Below are 16,745 nucleotides of genomic sequence, written 5' to 3'. Positions count from 1 at the left end.
CATACACATAGACAGACACACACAGAACATTAACATGCAATTTTTATTTTTTATTACTTTTAAATGTTTGTTTTTATTTTTAAGTTATATATATGCCAGGCGTGGTGGCACAGGCCTTTAGTCCCAGCACTCAGGAGGCAGGAAGACAAGGACCTATGTGAGTGTGAAGACAGCCTGGTCTACAGAGTGAGTTCCAGGACATTTAGGGCTACAGAGAGAGAGAGAGAGAGAGAGAGAGAGAGAGAGAGAGAGAGAGAGAGAGAGAGAGAGAGAGAGAGTATCAGGCACACACATACACAGATTCAAAAATTTTTTTTTCAAGACAGGGTTTCTCTGTGCAGCCCTGGCTGTCCTGGAACTCACTCTGTAGACCAGGCTGGCCTCAAACTCAGAAATCCGCCTGCCTCTGCCTCCCAAGTGCTGGGATTAAAGGCTTTTGCCCCCAGTGCCCAGCTACATAAGATAATTTTAAAAATTTAAAAAAAAAAAAAAAAAAGCAAACGGGTTCAGTCTTGCCAAAGCTGCAAGCAGCCTTGAAGTTTAGTTAAATGGGAAATGGCACCAAATGTCCATGGCCAAATCCCTAGCTCCAAGACAGAACTAATGCCATTTCTTTTCTTTTTCAGGTCCAGAAAATGATGGTGGCCCCTATAGGTGAGGGTGAAGTTGCAGCTTCCCTTTGGTCTTTTGGACCAAGCTTGTCTGTCTGCTCTCCACACAATTCTCAGACGTCCCAGCCTTTTGATATTGGCTCTCCGTGAGATTCTCAACTTCTCTCCCAGACTCCGGTCCTCCCAGAGGCCTAGTCAGGTGTCTTCCCAGCCCGCTGTTCTGGTTACTATGTCCAGAACAGGTGCCCCCCCCGCCCCTCCCCGTAAGGCACAACACCCAGCCCCTCCTAATACCCGATTTGTCTTCCTGCCAGACTGCGCAGGCAGGGAGGGGACCTGTCCCTTGTTCCCGGAAGATGGAAGATCGCCCACGCCTGGCACTGCGCCGAGAGCCTGGGTGAGGGCGTCATAAATATCTCCTGAATGATTCATTCATTCCTTGGAAGAGAAAGTATGACCCTTAAGAGGTTAAAAAAGAAAGTCAGGTGTGGCGGCGCATGCCTTTAGTCCCAGCAATTGGGAGGCAGAGGCTGGTGTATCTGAGTTCGAGCGAGGCCAGCCTGATCTACTTAGTGATTTCCAGTACAGCCAGGGCAATATAGTGAAATCCTCCTTCTCTCTCCCCCCCCTCTCTCTTCTCTCTTCTCTCTTCTCTCTTCTCTCTTCTCTCTTCTCTCTTCTCTCTTCTCTCTCTCTCTCTCTCTCTCTCTCTCTCTCTCTCAAACAAAACAACAAAAAAACCCAAAAAACTTTAAAGTCACAAGGACCCAAGTTCAGGCTCTGACCTTTGGGCCTTGATATTCACTCTGGGCCTTATCTTTAAAAAAAAAAAAAAAAAAATCCACCGATGAGGTCATTACTGAGTTTATGGTCGGTAAGTGACCTGGACTGGTCTAGCCTACAATTACAACTCAATCATGGAAGGAAGTATCAGCCATTCAGAGAAGGGAATACTGCTGGCTGCGCTACTCGCTGGTCTGATATTTTGGTCTGATATTTGGTGGCTCTCTTGAGTCCGTTTTACAGATAAAGAAACTGAGGCCGGGAAGGAGAACAACATAAAGGGGGCAGAGTGCGCCCCTGGTAAACACACGGTTCTCTACCCCACACATCCACAAGCCTGCAATCTCTGGGTTAGACTTGGCCGACCCTCGCCCCCCAGGACCCTCTCGCGCTTGGGGATCCCCGCCCAGATCCTCGCAGTGCTGCTCCGCTCCTTGAAATAGAGAGAGCGCTCGGGGTTGTCACTTTAAATTCAAGAAGGAGCAGGCGGGCGGGCGGGCGGGCGAGCGCGAGGGAGCGCGCGGCGGGCTCCTGGGAGCGTGCCCGGACTGCGGCGCTGCTCCATTCGGCCGCCGGGCCCCGCGGAGCCCCCGATCCGTGAGGCACGGCTCCAGCGAGAAACGAGCGCCCGGCTACACTGCAGGGGTGGCGTAGCCGCGGGCGGCCGGGCGCCTGTGCGAGCCAACTGCGGGAGGCCGACGTGGGAGCAGAGGTAGAACCGGGAGTCGGACCCACGTCCCCTCCGCGGAACCAGGGGTGAGTAGGCACCCCAGCCCACCCACAGAGCGCGGCAGGCACAAGCGCCCTGGGCATGGACGGACGGACGCATTCAGTCCTTCTCCTTGCTCCCGAAACCCAGAGCCCCTCACACTCCGTGCGTCTGCACCCCCGCTCAGCGCTGGCACACCAACGCGGGGCACAGAGCACGCCCGGCGCCCTTCCCGGGCCCAGCCACTCCGCGCACTGCGCATCGCCTGGCGCCAGCTCGCCCGGCCCCCAAGTGCACACACGCGGTTCACCCGGCTGTTTACACACCTCCCCTGAGCCCGCACACCGCACACACCCCTCACCTTCACACTTAGCACCTTGGCTGTCCTAACTGCACCTGACCTGTCCTTACATCCCGTTGGGGGTCCCTGGTCAGTCTCCCCCTCCCCAACTTCCAGTTCCCAGATACACTGTGGGGTGTGAGAATCTGCATCGTAGGGGGCGCGTCGCATCTCTTCTCCAGGAGGCCTGCGGGAAGAGCCTCAGGATTCCTTGAGCTTCACTTGAAGCTGTATATAGACAAGAGCTGAACATGGGGGCAGTGAATGGCACTGTAGGTGAAGGAGCCCTGAGCCTTTCTCTTTGGTGGGCATGGTGCTGCTAGGGGACTGTCTCACCTTACAGTTGATGGGGCCAAATCCATAGAGAAGAACCTGGGAAACGTGCACCTGAGCTGTCTAGCCACGGTGCAGGAGCTTCAACAATCGTCCTTATTAAAAACCGAGAAAGGAAATCTGAGGCTCTACAAGGGAAGGAGACCCACCTAGGTGTAAACACAACGCACCCAGTGAGGCTAGGGTATAATTACAATTATACCCCCACCTCACTCTCACCCTCACCCCTCCTCAACCCCCAACTGCCATTTCCATCCTCTCTAAGCAATCTGAAATCTTTCTCAAGCAGCCCAGAAGAGTGGGAGCTCCCAGCCTGGGGTCCAAACCTACTAAGTGCTTGCTAGTGACTTAGGGCAAGACACTTTTCACACCTTGAAGAGCTGGAGTCTCAGCCGCTAGGCCACCCCTCCCTACATTTCCAGGGCTGACAGGGAGCCCTGGAATCTCCAGGGGCATTTCCTGAGCACAAGGCAAGTCCCTGGTATTATGCTGGCACACAGTAGGTACCCTATGTCAGCTGTCACCCACCCCCAGCCAGTCTGCACTGTGGTTCCTTCGGGTGTCTGGAGGATGGCACCAGGATGTGGTTATCCGGAAAGTGTTGTGGGGGAGGGATATGCACTTGCCCACTTGCAAAGCTTTTTCAAGCCTAAAGGTCCCTGAAGAAACTCACAGCCTAGAAGACTGAGGCTCCCCCATATAGCTCCTTCCCACCCTTACCTGCTGGCGTCAAGGTAGAGATAAAGGGAGTCATCACCTTGCTGGGCATGTGGGAACACTGAGCAAGGAATGGGATAAATTGTAGAGGACTCAGCTCAGGGTCCCTGGTTCTACACACACAATTCCTTGAAAGTCGTTTCTCTGACAAGCTCAGGAGGGAGCCTCTGCCATGGTCCGCATGGTCCGATTCCAGCACAGTAAGGTGTTGGTGCTTCCCAGCCATCCCAGTGACCTGCAAGGCCTGGTCAGCAGTCAGCATGATGGCCCAGAACCTAGGCCCAGAGCCATCATCTTTCACTGATATGAAGCCCAGAGTTGCGATGTTGGGATGTGTGTGGCCCGACATCTTCCTCATCTATGAAATGTGATTTCTTCAGTCACCAGGTCTGGTGGTCACCAATCATTCACTAGGCTTGGAGTTAAGCATTCGGCACACAGTGCTGGGGAGGTAGGTAGGAGGGTACGACTAGGGGCTGTTCTCAGTGAACACTGCTCCATGCAGTGTAGACATTGAAGCTGACTGTAGGCTGGGGTAAAGAGGGGTGCTTAAGAGGGAAGATGCACAGTCTTAGCTCAGATGAAGACCCGGGGCAACCCCAGCTGGCACCTGCTGCGAATTAGAAGTACCAGCTCTACCACTGGCTGCCCTGGCCTTCAAATGCCTTGTCAGCATCCTGGCCCTAGCCAAACCTCTGGGCTGCCAATAGGAGCCCACTGGTGTTGCCTGGGGAGAGAAGGGTCTCTCAGGTTGTGAATAAAGCCATGAAGAAGGGCACTTGCTGCAGAGGCAGACCTGGGATAGTGTCAGCTCCCTATGTGGTGGCTGGGCAACACTGGGCCCATTTACTACCTCTTCTGAGCTTCTCTGTCCTCCACTGAGAGAGGATTATAACAAGATTTGCCCCAGTGTATCTCTGGGGGGATGGGGAAAGAAGTCCTGAGTAGGGGTGTGTGACCGCTAAAGCAGGAGTGCCACTGTTGGCTTTGGCCAGGTCATTTGACCTCTCTGAGCTCATCCCAAGTCAGTTTATGAATAGGGAATTTCTAGCAGGCTTCAGGCTGCTAGAGTGAATGGTGGGATGGGAGGGGCCAGGTCTCACCCCAGGAGCATGAGACTGTGTATGCTGTCATAGTCTGAACATCTCCTCTGTTCTCTTCAGTACTGGGGTTAGAGCTCAGGACCTCACACACACACCAGACAAGCACTCTACCACTGACCCACATACCTTGCACCCCCTTTTTTCCCCGAATTTCATTTTTAAATGATAATTTCTCAGTCAAAAAAATTTTTGAAGCCTGGCACTGGTGGCTCATGCCTTTTATCCCAGCACTCAGGAAGCAGAGGCAGGCAGATCTCTGAGTTCAAGGGCAGCCTGATGTACAGCCTGAGTTTCAGGACAGCCAGAGCTACATAGTGAGACCTTTCCTTGAAAAACATTTTTTAAAAATCAACAATAAACTCATCATATTCTGGGGCTAGGGAGATAGCTGGGTTGGTAAAATGTTTGCCAAGTACAAATCAGATTGAGTTCAGTCACCAGCAGTCACACAAAAGCCAGCACTTGGGAGACAGAGACAGGCAGTTCCTGGGGCTGACTTACCAGACAGCCTAGCCGAAGCTGAGGCAGACTGGATTGTGTTTGTTCTCACACTGTGTTTAGTGTGTCCAAAATCACATATTCTGTAGGCTAAGCCAGCCCCAGACTTGTACAGCAAGCTATTTGAAACCTACAGTTCTCAGGCAACTGTCTGGAAACCCTATGCCTATCCTCAGTAAGACACAGTGATTAGGAACTCAGAGCCAGACAACTGGATTGAACACTTCATAGCTATGTGGCACCTTAACTCCACAGCATTCTGGTCTACAGAGCAAACATGATTCTAATGCCTTGCTAAGAGGGTTAAACGAGGTCAAGTATGTGTAGATGCTTTGAACTGTGTTTGGTGTTTGACGTGCCCAGCGGGGTTGGCTGTTAATATTATTGAAAGCCCAGGACTCACTCAAGCCAAGATGGGTGAAGCCTTTTTGTCTTAGCACTGCCTCCTATCACCATGACAACTCTTATCTCATCAACATGGGAGCAACATCTGCAGAACCAGGAACCAGGAGCCAGCCACATACCCTCATCTGCCCCGCCTCACAAGGCTATGTACCCTAGGACCTATGTGCACAGGACTAGCTTCTTGACTCCAAAGCCCATGCTATAGAGAACTTCCCCCCAAATGCTTAAAGTCTCAGCTCCACTCTCTCACTGAACCCTGATCCCAGAGAAAGCCTGCAGAATGCTTGGAAGGGCTGGTGAGCCAAAGCCCAATGTAACTGAATCACGTGGACATTTTGTGTGTATATGAATTGATTACATTTAAAAGTTAACAAGCTGGGCATATGGGCTTATGTTTGTAGTCCCAGCTATTCCAAAGGCTAAACGGGATCACTTGAGCCTAGCAGTTCAAGGCCAGCCAGGGCAACATAACCAGACCCTGTCTCAGAGTTTATGATCACTGGGGTGTAGTTCAGTGGTAGTGTTTGCCTTGTGTGCTTGAAGTCCTGGGTTCAGCTCCTAACATCAAATAAAACTTGAGTGTAGCCAGGTAGTGGTGGTGCACGACTTTAATCCCAGTACTTGGGAGGCAGAGGCAGGCGGTTTTCTGAGTTCAAGGCCAACCTGGTCTACAGAGTGAGTTTCAGGACAGCCAGGGCTACACAGAGAAACCCTGTCTCGGAAAACAAAACAAAACAAAACAAAAACCAGCTGAGTAGTGGTACATGCCTGTAACCCCAGAACTCAGGAGGTGAAGGCAAGAGAAGGACAATGACCTTTCGTTCAAGGTCATTACCAGCTTCTTATGGAATCTGAGGCCAGCACGACACAGGAGACTATCTCAACAGAAACTAGCAATCATCTGTAACTCTAGTTCCAGAGGATCTGACGCCCTCTTCTGGCATCCTTGGGTGCTGCATGTAGTTGTGGCACAGACATACAGGCAGGCAAAACATCCAGGCACATAAAGTTTAAGACTTTTTTTTCCTGGGGGGGGGGGAGGGGAGGAGGAGGGGGGGGGGAGGGGGAGGGAGAGGGAGAGGGAGAGGGAGAGAGAGAGAGAGAGAGAGAGAGAGAGAGAGAGAGAGAGAGAGAGAATGAATGTATGCATCTCACTGTGTATCCCTGGCTGGTGTGGAACTTTCTTTGTAGACCAAATTGGCCTTGAACACACAGAGGTCCTCCTGTCTCCTCCAGACTGCTGGGATTATATGCCACCACATCCACCTCAATGATAAATTTTAAAAGAAGAGGAAGGGGCAGAGTAGGGAAGGAGAAATACACTAGAGGAGCAACCATTTTGGCTAAGTCTGCCTGAGCAGCTGAGTGTGAACTTAAGTGACAGGTACACAGATGCCCCTGAGTTAGGAATGTGATGCTCTGAACCCTGCTCACAGCTGACTACTCTCCCTTCCAGTCCCTGTCACTGCAGGGGACATCATGGCCGTGGACGTGACAGAATATCATCTGAGCGGTGAGTCTCCCAGATAAGACCTCCAAGGACCACAGCTTCGGGCAATTTCACCAAGCTTGGGCTGGGAGGTGTCAGTGGGACTTGAATAACAGCCTTTGTCCTTAAGGTCACATAACCATGGGGACATCATCCTGGGATCCATCTGGGGCCTCCTCGTCTTTTCACTACAATGAATTGTTTCTGTTTCTTTGCTTTGGTTTGTGTGTTTCTGTTTGTTTCTTAGGCATGGTCCCATGTAGCCCAAGGTGGTTTCAAAAAATATTTTTCTGCATTGTGTGTGTGTGTGTGTATGCTGTGCATGTGTGCATGTCTGTGGACATACATAGCAGGCACACCCATCATATGTGCGGGTGTACATGTGGTAGCCAAGGTGGGTATCAGGAATCTTCCTTCATTGCTCTTCCATCTTACTCATTGAAGCAGTCAGTGTGTTCACTGAAACCAGAACTTGCTGATCTGTCTAGTCTGAATAACAACCAGCTTGCTGTAGGGAATCTCCGTCTCCGCTTTCCAAGGCGTTTGCAAAGCCCACCACACCAGTATTTACATGGGTTCTGTAAAACAGACTCAAGAGAGCCACAAAAATATCAGACCAGCGAGTAGCGCAGCCAGCAGTATTCCCTTCTCTGAATGGCTGATACTTCCTTCCATGATTGAGTTGTAATTGTAGGCTAGACCAGTCCAGGTCACTTACCAACCGTAAACTCAGCAATGACCTCATCGGTGGATTTTTTTTTTTTTTTTAAAGATAAGGCCTAGAGTGAATATCCCTCACCCCAGCCCTGCTCTCTGATTCTGCCAATCAACGTTGGGTATTTAGTCCTCAGCATTTACATCCTCATGTGCAGAGGTGCCTGATTCTGCTGTGCCACTGAATATGTCCATAGCCTGCTTGAGACTGTGGACTTCTCTTCTGGAACTCTAGACAGCCCCTAGCTCCTGCCTGGCCTGCTGTGACCTAGCTGGCCAGGTATTTTCCTATCTCACCCCCAGTGTGTAGACTCCAAGGACATTGGCATACCTGGGCCTGGGCCTTCTGTAGATGTGTCGGATGTGGCTTCAGTTGGCTCCCAAATTCCATTCTATCACAGGAGAAGTCTATGATGAGTAGGGGGTGAATCCTTACAGTCCCTTCAAACTCTCTATGAAACTAAAGATGACTTGAACTCCTGATCGTCTTGCCCCTGTTTACCAAGTGCTGAGATTCCAATTTCCAAGTGTGTGCAACCAAATAAGCCTGATCTTCAGAGCCCTTGTCTTTCTGCTGTGTGATTTTTACATTGAAATCATGCCGCTATCTCATATTGGAGAGTGATTTTCTTTTTTTTTCTTAAAGCTGACAATAGGGGTAATGTCTCCTACAACCCCCATGCTAATGGCCTAAGTTGTCATTTGCAAAAGGTCAATGATATTCCTGCCTATGACAGGACAGCCAGCTCCCACTAGCTCCCTGAGTGGGACCTTCAGGATGTTCTCAGATCTCCTCTGTTATAAATAAGCCTGGGTGACTCACTAGACATAACATGTGTTGGGTTTTTTTCCCCTTCAAATAATACATCCTCTGGGGTGAGACCACTGAATGGGGGATGTTTGTCATCTCCACTCTCACAGAGAGGCTGGTGGCATGGTACTATTCCTTCAGCCAAGGTACCTGAACCCAGATGCTGCCATGTCTCAGTTGTGTGACTTTGTTAGTCTTGTTTTTTTTCTGACAGCAGACAGTGCTCCTTGCTGGAGGAATGCCTGGCTGTAGGTCCTTTGCACTGTTGGACTTTGGGGAGCAGGGGTAAGGAGCCCCTCTGGTCCATAGGACTTTGTTCCCTCCCTCCCACGGGGCTCAGGTCCCTATCACCACTTCCTTTCTGCCAGCCCGCAACTCCCAGCCCCTGCTGCACAGCCTCCCATACTTCCTTTACTTTATTTTATCTTATATTTTGCCTGCATATATGTCTGTACTACTTGTGTGTATATGGTGCACTGGAGATCAGAAGAGGATATCAAATCCCCTGGGACAAGAGTCGAGGGTGGTTATGAGCCGTCATGTGAGTGCTCAGACTCAAACCAGCATCCTCTGGAAGAGCAGCTGGTGCTGGTGACCGATGCGCCCCCAGCCTCCTGCTGTACCTGCTCACACCTCAGCCTTCCTGTACTCCCAGCACGATTTCCAGCATTCTGTCTGATGTGTCTATGTGCCTGCCTGGCCCCACTCTGATCTCTGTGCTGGCTCCCCCTGCCCACAAGATGCTGGTGTGTCTGACCACCCAAGGTTTAGTGATCATCTCTACCCTGCAGTGGGTGTTATTTCTTATTTCTTTAATTTAATATATCCATTATATCCCAGTTTCCATTGGGAGGGACCAATCTCCACCTTGCTGCTGCAAGGGAGCTAAGCCAGATCAAGACCAGGTATGGCACTGGTTATTACCCTGATTCTATCTGGAGTCTGGCAGCCAGAGTAGCAACCAACACTACTTATTTCCAGCTTTGTGGCCTTGCGCAAGTTCTTTAGCTTTCTCAAGCCTCAGTTTTCCCATCAGTATAGAACTGGAAATGGTTTTCGAGTTCTATCTGTCATCAATGTCACCTGCCACAGGAACCCTCGTATCTCTGTGGCTTCCTTAGGACATCAGACCCTGGTTCCTGAGCAGAGTGGGGTCAAATCTTTTAGCACATGTAGATGTGTCATGGCCCATACGCTGTACAAGGCAAGGATTCACAGGAAATGGTTGAGGAAGCAAATTACTATGTGTGGGAACAGAGAGATCCCTGTGAGGACAGCAATGCCCAGGGCAGTGGAGGAAAAGAGACTCTGAATTCTCTTCAGGCCAAGCACAGCCTGTCGCCACCTCTTGCTTCAGAGGAGCTGGTGTGTTTGTTTCAGGTTCAGAGATTTACTGAGAGATAAACTCCACTAACATAAGCTGAGGATTGTGGCTCACACTTGTAATAACAACACTCAGGAGGCTGAGGCAGGAGGATCACAAGTCTGAGGTTAGCCTGAGCTACATAGTGACACCCTGTCTCAAAGCAAAACAAAACAAAATTCAGCTACTATACAATTAACTGGGCACAGCATGGCAGGAAAGGCCTATAATCCTAGCATGTGGGAGGTGGAGGCAGGATGATAAGAAGTTCACCCTCAGCTATGTGACAAGCTCTAGACCAGCCTGGGTGGGAGGGACAGACCCACCATGAAATTCACCCCTTTAAGATGTACATTGCAGTGGCTTTTAGATTAATAAGCAGCTGATACATTTTGAAAATATTTTCATCATCCCAAAAAGAACTCAATCACCTCCATTTACCAAATCAAAACAGTTTTTTTTATTGTTTTTATGTGTATATGTGGAGTGTGTGTCTGTGTGTGTCCCTGTGTGTGTGTCTGTGCATATATCTGTATCTGTGTATGTGTCTGTGTTTCTGTGTGTGTGCGTGTGTCCCTGTGTGTGTCTGTGTGTCTGTGAATATGTGTATGTCTGTGTGTGTCTGTGTGTGTATGTGTTTGTGTGTCTGTGTGTCTCTGTGTATGTGTCTTTGTGTGTCTATGTGTTCTGTATATGTGTCTTTGTGTGTCTCTCTTTGTGTCTCTGTGTGTGTGTCTCTGTGTGTCTTTGTGTATGTGTCTTTGTGTGTCTCTCTGTGTGTCTCTGTGTGTGTGTCTCTGTGTGTCTTTGTGTATGTGTCTTTGTGTGTCTCTGTGTGTGTCTGTGTGTGTGTTTCTGTGTGTGTCTGTGTGTGTGTATAGGCCAGCATTTGATGTTAGGTGTCTTCCTCCATCAGTTGCTCTCTGCCTTGTTTCTTGAGACAGTCTCTCCCCAGCCTTGCCAATTGGCTAGACTGTCTGGCCTGCAAGCTCCAGAGACCCACCTGTCTCTGCTCCTACAGCGCTAGGTTACAAAACATGAGCCACCACACCTGGCTTTTATGTGGGTGCTGGGGATCTGAACTCAGGTCTTCATATTTGTACAACAGGTTCTTGACTGTCTGTGCCATCTCTCCAGCCTCTTAAACAGTTCTTATACAGTTGTCCCTTGGTGTCCCCAGGGACTTCATCCATGTACCCCCAATTAAATACCCAAATCCACAGATGATCAAGTTGGTGATGTAGTGTTCGCACAGCACCTACACACATCCTCCTGTGTACTTTAAGCCATCACTAGGTGACTCCTAATACTTAAGGTAATGCCAATCCTGTGGTAATATTTGTCACCCTGCTCTATTAAGGAACTAAAAACCAAGGAAAAATAAGTTTGTCTGAAGTGTGGACAGGCACAGCCTGACTGCATGGTACACAATCCAAGATGAGTTGAGGCCATGTGGGCAGAACCCACAGGCACAGAAGCTGACTGGAAGTAAAATTATGCAACATGTGGTCTCTGTGACCAACATCGAGTGCCCACCAGATGTTCTCAGGGCTCATCTACTTTCTCTTGTTTTGGTATTGGCCTTGTTGTTGCCAAGTAACATTCCATGGGTGAGTGTGTCACTTTCTGGTTTAACCATTCATCAGCTGATGGACATTGGGTTGTTCTGAGTGGGGCTTAAATCACAGATGAAGTCACTTCCTTTTCTCCTCTCTTTCCTCTTCCCTAAGACTGAAGCCTGAGAGATATCTAACCATCGTGTGAGGCTTTTCATCTGCTCTGGCCAGGTGTCTCCAGGCAGAAATGTATGTTTTTTGTGGAAGAGGAGGCAGAAGCAAAGGGCTCAAGACAGTGTGCTTAAATTGGATGTGATATAATCCCAAAATTTATAATTTATAAATATATATATATATATATACATATATATGTGCATATATATTATAATCCTATAATGGAAGGCTGAGATAGGAGAATTGCCTAGAATTTAAGCCATCCTGGGCTACATAGCAAGACTCTGTCTAAAAAAAAAAAAGAAAGGAAGGAAGGGAGAGAGGGGGAGGGAGGGGAGAGAGAGAGAGAGAGAGAGAGAGAGAGAGAGAGAGAGAGAGAAGTATGTCTTGTTGAGCTCTGAATCTGGAGAATCTCATACCAAGTCTTGTAGTAACAAGCATAAAAATAAAAACTATTAACTAAATTCAAGGCCCATACCTAAACATAGTAAAAGCAATATACAGCAAACCAGTAGCCAACATCAAACTAAATGGAAAGAAACTTGAAGCAATCCCACTAAGATCAGGGACTAGACAAGGCTGCCCACTCTCACCCTACCTATTCAATATAGTACTGGAAGTCCTAGCCAGAGCAGTTAGACAACAAAAGGAGGTCGAAGGGGTACAAATAGGAAAGGAAGAAGTCAAAATTTCACTATTTGCAGATGATATGATAGTATACTTAAGTGACCCCAAAACTTCCACTAGAGAACTCCTAAACCTGATTTTAAAAAACAGAAACAAAAACAAAAAACAAACTAACAAAAACAAAACAAAAAAAACTTCAGCAAAGTGGCTGGATATAAAATCAACTCAAACAAATCAGTAGCCTTCCTCTACTTGAAAGATAAACAGGCTGAGAAAGAAATTAGGGAAATGACACCCTTCACAATAATTACAAATAATATAAAATACCTTGGTGTGAATCTAACCAAGCAAGTGAAAGATCTCTATGACAAGAACTTCAAGTCTCTAAACAAAGAAATCAAAGAAGATCTCAGAAGATGGAAAGATCTCGCATGCTCATGGATTGGCAGGATTAATATAGCAAAAATGGCCATCTTGCCAAAAGCAATCTACAGATTCAATGCAATCCCCATTAAAATCCCAACTCAATTCTTCATGGAGTTAGAAAAAGCAATTCTCAAATTCATTTGGAATAACAAAAAAAACAGGATAGCGAGAACTATTCTCAACAATAAAAGAACTTCTTGGGGGATCACCATCCCTGACCTCAAGCTGTACTACAGAGCAATCGTGATAAAAACTGCAGGTGGTCACTTGTATCTCCTATGTTATGTATCTTGGTCAGCTTCCCCACAAGCTGACCTGTACACTTACTAAAGTCTACATTTTTAAATGCTAAAAAGAAGGTAGAAAAGAGAGAACTAGGAAGGAGCTAAATCATCTCAGCTACATAGCAAGTTTGAGGCCAGCCTGGGCTACATGAAACCCTGTTAAAACAAACAAACAAAAAAACAGAAACCATGGACTTAGGAGGCGTCTCAGTCAGGAAAATGGCTGCCATATAAGTATGAGGACTTGAGTTTTATCCCCAGCATCTGTATGAAAACCAGGATGGCATGGGTTTCTACTCCCAGCACTGGGGAAGCAGAGACACAGGATCCCTGGGGCATACTGGTCAGCTAGCACTAGGAGGTCCCAATGAGAGAACCTGTCTCAAGAACACGGTGGATGGCTTCTGAAGAACACACTACCTAAGGTTGACCTTTGGCCTCCACATGCACACACATCCATGCACACACACCGGTGCATACTCACGTAATAAAAAGAGCCAAGCACACAGAACATGTAGATATGTAAGTACCAATGGTAATGGACTTTTACCATAGGTAGAGTGGAATGTGACCACTGACACACTAACGACAGGCTGCTTTTGTCTTGCAGTCATCAAGAGCCCACCGGGCTGGGAGGTGGGTGTGTATGCTGCCGGGGCCCTGGCTCTGCTGGGAATTGCAGCTGTGAGTCTGTGGAAGCTCTGGACATCGGGGAGCTTCCCCAGCCCCTCCCCGTTCCCCAATTATGACTACAGGTACCTGCAGCAGAAGTATGGAGAGGCCTATGCGGAGGCTAAGCTGAAGGTGAGGCTTCCACTCCTGCAGATCCACATCCCACCATCCATTCTGAGGGCCGGCCTCTTGGCCTGCCCCCTCTTGATTAATATCCCCCTATGAATGCGGATCCAGCCTCTCTTAGACCCCTGCAGTTCGTCAACTGCTCCTTGGGTAAATGTTTGACGTTGAATAATTGAATGATCACGTCTTAAAACACTATCACCTGGGCTGGTAAGAAGGCTCAGTGAGTGAGGGCATTGGCCACCAAGGCTGATGACCTGAGTTTGATCCTGGGGGCCCACATGGTGGAAGGAGAAAACTGGCTCCTGAAAGTTGTCCTCTGATCTCACATGCGCAGACTATAATGTGAGTGCCTGCCCACATTCACATTAAACCAATAAATTATTTTTTTTAAAGTTACCATGCGATTAAAAAAAAAGCCAAGTAGCAGTGGGGCACGACTATAATGTGAGTGCCTGCCCACATTCACATTAAACCAATAAATTATTTTTTTTAAGTTATCATGTGATTAAAAAAAAAAAAGCCAAGTAGCAGTGGGGCATGCCCTTAATTCCAGCACTCGGGAGGAAGAGGCAGGCAGATCTCTAAGTTTGAGGCTAGCCTGGTCTACACAGGAAGTTCCAGGACAGCCAGGGCTACACAGAGAAGCCCTGTCTCAGATGGAAAAAAGCTATTATGTGGGCAGAAGGACCCAAATTAGGTTCCCAGCACCTCTGTTATCAGCTCAAAATCTTCTATAGCTCCAGCTCCAGGGCATCTGGTGGCTCCAGCCTCTTGCAGGAAGCTGCACTCACATGCATATACCTACATGCAGACACACAAACCTACATATAATTTAAAAAAATTTTTTTTGAAATAGAGTTTTACTGTATAGCCCTAATTGGCCTACAAATAGCTATGTAGACCAGGCTAGACTCCACTCAGATACACCTGCCTCTGCCTCCTAAGTGCTGGGATTAAGGGTATGTGCCACCGTGTCTGGCATTAAAAAATAAATAAAAATCTTGGAGTTAGAGAGACAGCTCAGCTATTAAGAGCACTAGATGTTCCTCAAGAGGACCCAGATTTGATCACTAACATCCATTTGGTGTCGTACAACTGTCTATAACTCCAGTTTCCAGAGATCTGATACTCTTTTCTGGCCTTGGTGGGTAGCAGGCACACATGAGCTACACAGACATACATGCAAGCTAAACAACCAGACATATAAAAGAATGTTGTGTTGTGTTTGTTTGTTTGTTTGTTTGAGAGGGGTCTCTCTACATAGCCCTGGCTGTCTTGGAACTCACTCCGTTGACCAGGCTGTCCCTGAGCTCAGAGATTCACCTGCTGCCTCCTACTTGGATTAAAGGCCTACACCACCATCCAAGGCTTGTATGAAAATTTCTTAAATGAAAAAAAGAATCTTAAAAACAACCCTGCTATTACATGAGACTGGATGTAACAGTGCATACCTAGACCTTTGGTGGCTAAAGCAGGTGTATCTTCAGTCCCAGGCAGCCACAAGTTATAGGCCATACGATAGGTCCTGTCTCATCCTGTGGGCCCAGGAGATGGCTCAGTGGATAAAGGGACCTGTCACTAAGACTGGTGACCTGAGTTCAGTCTCTGGGGCCCATGGTTGAAGAGAGAACTGACTCTTCCCACAAGCTGTGGTACACACACATCCTCTCACACACACAGATAAGTAAATAAATAAAAGATAACAAAAATTCTAAGAGAATCATGAAAAATAGAGAAAATACAAATAAAAACATTTTCACAAATGCTACTACCGTCTAACTATTAACTACTTATTTATTTATGTTTTTTTAACAGTTTTGTTATGTCTTCCTGACTGGCCTGGAACTCATTATGTAGACCAGGCTGGCCTTGAATTTGTAGTGATCTTGCCTCTGCCTCTCCAGTACTGGGGTTACAGTTATAAGTCACCATGCCCAACATATTTGTATTTTTGACACAAGGTCTCATTATGTAGCCCTGCCTGGCCTGGAATTTATGTGGACTAGTATTAACTAAATGCCACTATAAATGATTTAGTGGGTATGTTATGTGTAAAACTTGGTCATCATTTGAGATACTGTATTTTTCTTTGTTTTTTGTTAGTTTAGGTTTTGGGTTTTTTTTTTTTTTTAAGATTTTTTGAAAAAAAACATTTTGAGATGAGGGTTTTGCCTATATTTCTGTGTACTGTGTGCTTACTTGGTGCCTGAGGAGAGCAGAACGGGACACCAGGTCCTCTGGAACAGGAGTTACAAGTGGTTGTGAGTCACTAACTGGGTGCTGGGATTGAACCTTGGTTCCCCTGGAAGAGCAGCCTGTACACTTAGCCTTAAGGCGTATGGTTAAGGTTCTCATACATACTGCTGAATCTAAAATCATTTCATACTTGGCAGAAAATTGTTCAGGTGTCACATGTAGTTCCAGAGAGTACAGCACAACTCTATTCTGGGCAGAGTCTCTCATGTTCACTCCTTTGGTGAGCCCCCGGTAGTCTGTTGTGGGACTGTAAATTGGGACAACTTTTCCAAGAAGCATTTTGGTAACACACGTGGAAACTGTCCTCTGGGCGGATGTTTAAGGACATTTTTTGAGTGCTGTTCATCTTGGTGCTTGTCCGGGCACTCTGAAGCAGAGGCAGGCAGATCTTTGTGAGTTCTAGAACACCCTGGTCTACACACTTGAGTTCCAAGCTAGCCAGGAGACCTTACAGAGACACTGTCTAACCAAAAAGGAAAAGAAAAGAAAGCTAATTGAGGCTGGTCATGGAGACACAGCCTGTCATCCTTAGTACTCAAGGGACAAAGCCATAAGGATCAGGAATTCAAGTTATCCTTGGCTGTATAGCAAGTTCAAAGCCAGCCTTAGCTACATGAGAGCCTGTTTCAAATTACAAAAACATGTTATTTGATGTTGAATTATTTGTATTTGTGGAAAAATTAAAAACAGCTGCAATGGTAGTGCATGCTTCCGATCCCAGCTTTGGGGAAGCAGAGGCAGGTGG

General features: G+C 47.6%; 1 protein-coding gene across 1 annotated transcript in view; it reads left to right on the top strand.

The window, feature by feature from the left end:
* Positions 1 to 1,885: 1,885 nt before the first annotated feature.
* Positions 1,886 to 16,745, top strand: part of Syt12 (synaptotagmin 12) — a 28,057-nt gene continuing 13,197 nt past the window's right edge. The window contains exons 1-3 of the mRNA XM_034507692.2: positions 1,886 to 2,150; positions 6,956 to 7,012; positions 13,554 to 13,747. Of these exons, the coding sequence (XP_034363583.1) occupies positions 6,979 to 7,012; positions 13,554 to 13,747 (228 nt within the window). The 5' untranslated portion in view covers positions 1,886 to 2,150; positions 6,956 to 6,978. The remainder of the gene's footprint in view (positions 2,151 to 6,955; positions 7,013 to 13,553; positions 13,748 to 16,745) is intronic.

The sequence above is a fragment of the Arvicanthis niloticus genome, chromosome 1 (assembly GCF_011762505.2).
Source record: "Arvicanthis niloticus isolate mArvNil1 chromosome 1, mArvNil1.pat.X, whole genome shotgun sequence".
NCBI lineage: Eukaryota > Metazoa > Chordata > Mammalia > Rodentia > Muridae > Arvicanthis > Arvicanthis niloticus.
This window is presented reverse-complemented; position numbering and strand designations above follow the sequence as displayed.